This window comes from Polypterus senegalus, chromosome 4 (assembly GCF_016835505.1).
Source record: "Polypterus senegalus isolate Bchr_013 chromosome 4, ASM1683550v1, whole genome shotgun sequence".
Taxonomy (NCBI): domain Eukaryota; kingdom Metazoa; phylum Chordata; class Cladistia; order Polypteriformes; family Polypteridae; genus Polypterus; species Polypterus senegalus.
This window is the reverse complement of record NC_053157.1, coordinates 218,153,739-218,162,047: the sequence shown is the minus strand read 5'-3', so window position 1 is coordinate 218,162,047 and position 8,309 is coordinate 218,153,739. Positions and strand designations below refer to the sequence as shown.

Genomic DNA, 8,309 nt, shown 5'->3' with positions numbered 1-8,309 from the left:
TTGTATTGACAAAAGTCATTCACCCTAAAAGACTCAATAATGGAGAGGAGTAGGAGTACACACAGGTTGTGGGGGATTTTGTCTTGTGGTGCAGGGACAACAACCTACAACTCAATATCAGCAAGACAAAAGCACTGGTGGTGGATTTCCAGTGCACTAAGAAGCCTCTGAGATCAGTCACCATTCAGGTGGATTATGTGGAAATAGTACAGAGCTACAAGTACCTGGAGGTTCACATAAACAACAACCAGGACTGGTCTGACAACATAGTGGTGCTGTACAAGAAGGCCAGAGAAGACGGCAAGTTGCTGGGAATGTTCTACTAGTCCATAGTAGTCAGCATGGCGTTCTACACTGCAGTATCCTGGGGAAGAAACCTGAACTCAAAAGAAGCACAATGCCTGAACAAACATAACAGGAAAGACTGCTCTATCACTGGGTGAACCCTGAACAAGAGGATAATATCAAAATTGGATACCATCATGGAGAATTTCCTTCATACCCTCCAGGAAGTTCTCTCTTTAAAGACTTTTAGCCAAATGCTCATTCCACCATGGTGTGCTAAGAGGCTCCTCTGGGGGTTTTTTCAACGCACTGCTGTCAGGCAATTCAATGTTTCTTCTCAATGTACTCAAGTTAATTTTGAAATATATTTTTTTTAATCTCTGAGATTTCAAAGTGTATCCTGTTAAATCAAAAACATCAAATATCTGGACACTATTTATTTATTGATTGATTGATTGATTGACTGATACATTGAATTATTGCCTTTGAAAAAATCTTTTCTCCATCTTTAAAGAAGACAGTCAAGAAGCTCAGATGAACAAATGTCTCAGGCCATGAAGTTAGCCATTAATTAAACATCTTCTTTTATACTTTTCTACTGTCATTGCATCATTTAATACATCACATCATCAGACTCTTAATATGCAAACTTTTATTCACCAATCAACTAAAGACACAAATAATTTCTGACTTGTGTCGACTCTCCTATTATTTTGAATGCCACCTCCTTAAGAGGGGTGTTTTGCGGATTGTCCTACTGATTTTAATGCAGATTCATAGCAGGGTGTTTGGGCTTTCTCGTCATTTGGAGGTGTGTTCACTAACGACTTACCTCATTTTAACTTTGGAAAAACCCATTGATGGCTTCTGTAAGAAGAGACAGAGACCTCACATTCTTTAGCTTTATAAGCTATATTAAGTTAACGCTTGAGTCAATTCTTTCCCATGTGTTTAATAATTGATTCTGTTATACCTTAGATTGCTTTTAAAGATTATTATACATTAACTAAAATTCTATATCATCTGTCCTGTGAGTCTGTATCCTTGTTTCTTATGTTTCTACTGCTGTATACATCTGAATTTCCTCATGTGAGTAATACAGTTTATCTAATCTAATCTACATTTATCTAACCTAATCTAATCTGTTTTAAATATTCAATTCTCTATTTTTATCTTATTTCATTTGTCAAGTACATGGCACGCACTATTACATGTGCAGTCTAGCACAAAGACTAATTGCCTTTTTGCCTTTGCATGTAATGTCTGGTCAGACTATTATCATAAAATGCTTGTGTTGTCCAGAAACTCAGACAGACATTTAAATTCTTAAATTAGCAGCACAGGCAGCTCAGGTAACCAGAAAGGCTCCTGTCTGTTTTAGGATTCTTAGGTCTCAATGAACCATAAATGTGGTTACTAATGTTTCTACCAGATAGATTTACTTCACGCTGCTGATTCTTTGTTGCATTTTGTTCACTAAGCTGTTCCTCTTTGGCTTCATCTCATTTTTTTTAGTTTCACACCTGCAGACATGACATCAGCTCAGTGAGGTTTTTGTACGAGTCTCAATCACTGTGTGGTGAGCTGTAGTTTTCATATATTCAATTGTACGAGTCTCACATCACTGTGTGGTGAGCCATCATCACGACATGCTTGTGTTGACCAACAGCTCAGACAGACGTGCAGGACAGTCAGCTCAGGAAACCAGTCCTGTCTGTTTCAGGATAGGGCTAAATGAACCCTAAATGTGGAAGCTAATGTTTCTACCAGATAGATTTGCTTCACACTGTTGATTCTTTTTTTATTATTTTTTCAATAAGCTGTTCCTCTTTGGTCTCATCTCACATTTCTTTAGTTTCTCACACCTGCAGACACGACATGCTCACGAGTCCATCACTGTGTGGTGAGCTCTGATACTGTCTGACAGTAGTAGTGGCTGGCTGCAACTGAAGAATGAAGTTCCTGATCCGCTGCTAGTGAAGCGACTTGGGGTGTCTCCGTAGCGATTACTTACATAATAAAACAGGAGTTTAGGACGTTCTCCAGGTCTCTGCTGATACCAGTTCATGTAGCTACCCACATCACTCCCAGTGGTACAACTGAAGGTGACACTTCCTCCAGGAGAAACTGTTTTTGGTGCTGATGGTTGATTCACAGATATCTGACAACTTGAGTCTGTAAAAGAGAAATAACACATAATCAAGAAATTCTTTAAACAGTATATGTAAAATGTAAATAAGTCTCTTACCTTTAGTGAAGAATATAAGGAAACACAACAGGACGAGTGGAGTCATCATGGTTGTAGATACTGTCATTGAGGCACATACAGAAAGTTTTAAACTCTATGAAACTGGTCAACTGTGACGGGCGTCACAAAGGGGTGTCTGATATGCAAACCACACTCCTCATTGCAGCTGCAGATAACAAGGACAACAGAAACTGGTGCAGCAGAACTGACAAGACATCTCAAAAAAAGATATGATGGTTGACCTTAAGCTGGGCTCTCCATCTTTTAAAACATCCACCAGCTTGACGTGGCTCAGTTAGTTTTCTAATATACTTAAAAGCTAATGACATGGTCTTTAACTATAGTATAGTGGTTAGTGTGGTCTCTCACAGGCCCAAGGACCAGGGCTCAATTGCAAGTCTCCCCTTTATTTGTTTCTAACTATTATGTTCTCATCGTCCATGTTGTTTCCTTGGGGTAAACTGGTTTTCTCCCATCCCATAGAAATGAACGTCATAGCTAATTGCTGATTTCCACACTGGCCTAGCATGAGCTCATGCATACGTGTTTCTGGTTTTCTGTGTCTGATGATTTTTTTTGACTTGCTTTTGTTGCCAGATGATAAGCTTCTTAAGGCTATTGTTTCATTAGAACATTTAGAACATTAGAACACTCTAGATGAGAACTGCCATTCAGCCCAACAAAGCTTGCAGGTCCTATCCATTTATTTCTTCCAAAAAAATATCAAGTCAAATTTTGAAAGTCACTAAAGTTTAACTGTCTACCATGCTACTTGGTAGATTATTCCAAGTGTCTATTGTTCTTTGTGTAAAGAAAATCTTCCTAATGTTTCATTATATTGTTCAATTTCTTTCTTAAAATGCCCCAACATTGATGATCCTTGATCGATAATAATAATAATAATAATAATAATAATAATTGATAAGAGCTGCCACTGGCATCTTAAACATTTTTTCATCCTTCTTTTTCCTTGCCATTGACCCAACTATATTTTTCCTGTCTGGATTTTCTTTTGCCTTTTTTCACTGTCAGGACTTCATCTAGAATAGTAGCATTGATGTTCTTATTGTTAATGTCTTTTCAAGACAACAATCAATTTGCTTATTGGGCAAACAGAAGTGTGGAAGATGATCTGCTTGTTATCTTACATCAAATCTACACCTTTCTTGATCAGCCTGGTTCATATGTCAGAGCACTATTTTTGGATTTTTCTTCAGCATTCAACACCATACAGCCTCATATACTGATTGGGAAATTGAACAGTACAAATGTAAACCCGTTTATTACACTATGGATTCCGGACTTTCTTTGAAACCGTTCACAGACAGTTAAAGTTCAGGACAATTTTTCAATAGTCATCCATTCAAACACAGGAAGTCCACAGCAGGTGTGTCTTATCACCATTACTGTTTACTCTGTACACAAGTGACCTGAGACAGAACAATGACCACTGCTCCATTATTAAGTATGCGGATGACACCAAGCTCATAGGATGTATATCTGGGGAGGATGAAAGCCACCATCTAAATCAAGTGGACTGGATGGTAAACTGGTGCAATAAAAACTCTCTCACTCTGAATGTAAAAAAGACCAAAGAAATGATATTTGATTTTAAGAGACAGAAATCTGTATGTCCACCTATTGTGGTTCTGGGAGAGGAGGTAGAAATAGTGACTGAATATAAATACTTGGGAACTTACCTAGATAACAATCTTAACTGGAATACAAATACAAAAAAATATTCTCTAAATGCAACCAGCGCTTATAAACTCAAACTATTTAAAGTAGACAAGGACCTCATGTTGTCTTTTTATTGCAGTTTGATCCAGTCTGTGATCACTTTCAGTTTCATTGCCAGGTTTAATAGTCTGACAAACCAAAACTCAAAAAAGCGCCAGCAGATTACGAAGTATGCAGCTAAAGTTATTGGGGCTTATGTAGATGATTTGACTGGTGTATGGCAGAGGGCAATGTTAAAGAAACTGGAAATCATCTCAACTGATGACAGTCATCTGTTACATGTAGAATTAAAGTTCAGTAAATCAGGAAGGATAGTCACTTTGAAAACCCACACAAATCGCTCCAGAAACTCCTGTCTTCTTAGTGCCATACGACTTTTCATTAAGAAATATTGGAGATGATGATTAAGGTTTTGATATATATCCTGTAACCTTTTTTTTAATTTTTATTTTTTGGTGTAAATATGTATTATCTAACTGCTTTACCTTAACCTTTCTTGTTTCTGTTTGTCTGTTTTATCTCATTCTGTCTGTTACTAGATGCAACTGAGAAGTCAAATTTCATGTTTTCTTGTGTAAACATGACTAAATAAAGAAACCATAAACTTTATTTTCATAATGTCATATCACTGCCATACTGTTTAATGTTTCTTGATGGGCACCACCATTGTATGCCTCCCTCCTCATTCATTAGCCAAGTAGCAGTGACTGTCTTTGATTCAAAAGCTCAATCCAATTGTAATGTTCTTCTTGTTTTTACATTATTCTGATTGTATATATAAGTATATATTTAAGAATAATTTAGCAAAAAATGCATGCATTTTGTACATTTTGAGCATGAAACTATATCATTGACATGTGGCGTATATAACATAAGTAAGGTGGGATTTTTTCATGGACATTTTAATTTTGATTGATGTAGTTCAGAATCCACCTTCTTCTGGTACCCATTAAAGGAAGGCAGTTGTATCATAAAAGTTGTGATGTCCAATATCCATGAAATCATAAAATTCCAAAGATTTCTTAGCCATCACTACATCTATCTACTCAACTCTGAAATCTGTTCAGGTCCAAGTGTGATGATTCTGCCAGTCCTGCTAAATAAGCCTCATCTAAAAATGTGCTCATCAGTTACAACACTTCTACAATATGTACGTAGATCATTTAAATACATTTCAAAAAGAGCAGCCACTGAACTGATTCTTGCAGAACAACACTTTTAATTTGGAACTATTTCCTTCCACTATAACCTTATTGTTTGCTCTATTTAGGTGAAGACATCCACAGACAACTCCTTTAACTTCTGTTTTGATCACTTCATTTTCATATTGAGCCTTAATAGAATCTTTTTGAAAATTAAATCAAATAATTTCATAGGCAACTCTTTAATGACATGTTTTTAATGCTTCCTCATAAAATATTGTTTCCTAATAAGCTGGAAATACAGTAGATGTCGTATACCCTTCTCTAACTTCTGTGTAATTATAAAAGTTAGAAAGGTAGACCTAATCAAGGTTCTTATCAAAGCATAAAATGGGAAATACAGCATTGTGGGATTTTTCATAAATTGAGACAAACACAAGTCATTGCCGTGTGGGGTTTGGGGTTAGTTAGTCTTTAAACTGTGCACTTAATGACAAAATGTTACATTTTCTTTTATTCCTGTATTACCATTCTGATGCAATTTTAACTGTTTAAATAGTTATGTTCATTGAAGTGTGACGTCTAGCATTTCAGTTGTAGATGCAGACAACAACTTTTACTTTGAGATTTTGTTAATATGAAGCTATGTAGGTGATGATTAATTAATCTCTTTGTGAAGGGGTGCCTGAGTTGCCTCAAATGCTTGAATATTGTAATCTTTATAGTTAGCCAATAAAAGGTGTCATTTTGCTGGACTCACTACATTCATGATGGCTAACCTTTTCACTGTCAAATAAACACATTTGTAATCCAATGATGACCTCTAGTGGACATTTAATATGCAGACATAATTTTGTGTCCTTGTTTTGCAGTCAGCACAAGTGCATTCAGACACCCACATACATTCCATGCTATGCAACTAGACACATCTGTGCATGTTCTACTGCTTTACCTTCCAATAACTTATTTTTATATTGTTATTGTGCTGCTGTGTGCAGTGTTCTGATTTTGACTGACATTCCTGGGTAAACACTACTTTTGTTCTAGACTCATCTTATAGTCCTGCAGTTCCTTCTTCACCACATTTAAATTAATTTAGCCATGATGCCAGTTAAGTGTAAAAGCCTGCATTTCACTGGAGTTCACCCTGACATCTGTTTTATCCTAACAATACATTTTGTTAAGTATCTTAGTGAGCTGCATTACTGCATTCTTTCCAGGACATACTGCATATACTGTAACTCTCAATACCTCAGACTAACAGTCACGCTGCAGACCTCAGACATCCTGCAGAAAAAAAGTTTCTTTTTTTTCTATTTATGTATTTTTTTTTTTTTTTACATATTATTTATTTATTTATTTTTTGCCGGAGACTTTTTACAGTCTTTCACTCTCTCCTGAATCTCAATTTGGCTCAACGCAAGATTGGAAAGCCTACCTTTGAGTTGGGGGCCTGGCTGCCTGCGGTAAGGCCTATTTTTTGGGCCCAGGCCTATTGAAGTTCTGGCCTGGGTTTTGTACATTTTGTGGGATAAAATCCTTTAATCTATTTTTGTGTTACTGAACTCACAACAAATGTGCACAGCTAATGAAATGTTACAGGAAAGCACCACTGAAAATGTCAAGCTGAAATAAGACTAGAAGTGTGATGAAAGGCTTAAGAGCCTAAAAATCATTAAATGTTAAAGGAAACTAGAGTGGGAGCAAAATGAATCTGGATAATTTTACCTATAGCATACATGAGTTGTTTGTGTGTTAGTTTAGTCTCACATAAATTCTTTTTCAATCTTTCCTTCATTAGTTGATTTCAGACCAAAATTTTAGGAAACTACCAAAGAGTAAGGATGAGATCCCAAGAACAAAAATTCTGCTAGAGAACAACAGCAATATGAAGATATTGTGATTCCACTCATTGCTGTCATTTACATGAACCGTTCCTCAGTGGAGTCAGCCAAAGAAAACAAAGACTTGAAACATTTTTATCAGCATCTGTTTTCCAATTAACTTCTTTTAGTTGTTATTGCTTGAGAGTAATCAGCATTAAAGTGCAATTCTTTGTTTGGCTAAGCAGAGATTTATTTTTTCTTTGCCAAGGTCAAAATTTAGTTGAATATTTTCTCTTTGTCAAGATAAAATCAGGTTGGGTTACTTATTTCTTATTCTATAAAAGAACTTAATTTCTTAGGGAGCTAAGCACCACATCTTTAAACAGTTGTACTGACTATAAAATGTGATGTCAGTATAAATTTATTTAGGTCTAGGAGAACAAAGTCGCAAAACTATCTAATGTTGTTACCAGAAGTCAAAAACCTTCTCATTAAATGAAGGACGTGAAATCAAAATTGTAGTTTGCCCAAAAGCTAGAAGAGGTGCAGATACAGTAAAGAAAGCGAAAACAAAAGTCATAGCCAAAAACAAAAAGGATCTTAACAAGAAAATTGAGAAGGATGTAAACTACTTATTATTAGTTGGGAGAAGATACCCATCAAATCTGAGAGAACAGGGGACTCAATGTTGCGTACTCCCACTTCCACACTCATTTCAAGATGTATAAAAACTAAACTTGGTGTAAAGCCACACACATTCTCATAGAAGGACCCCCCGCTCCCCTTTGCATATGTACGTACATTTCTGCTCGGTTTTGCAAACCCAGTATCAAAGCAGTGCTACTGTTTCTATGGTCTACTTTTCTTATTTAGATTCACATCTGTGACGCGGGTTTTATCAAATATACCGAAATTAATTGCATATCGTTTACAAATTTAATTCACTTGAACTATTCCAACTGCGGTGGGTTGGCATCCTGCCCAGGATTGTTTCCTGCCTTGTGCCCTGTGTTGTCTGGGATTGGCTCCAGCAGATCCCCGTGACCCTGTGTTTGGATTCAGCGGGTT

At 36.4% G+C, this 8,309-nt stretch overlaps 1 gene segment (V, D, J or C); it reads right to left on the bottom strand.

The window, feature by feature from the left end:
• Window positions 1-2,167: 2,167 nt before the first annotated feature.
• LOC120528820 lies at window positions 2,168-2,595 on the bottom strand. The segment is given in 2 exon segments: window positions 2,168-2,460; window positions 2,534-2,595. Coding segments are annotated over 2 exon segments (342 nt in total).
• Between the last annotated feature and the right edge of the window lie 5,714 nt (window positions 2,596-8,309).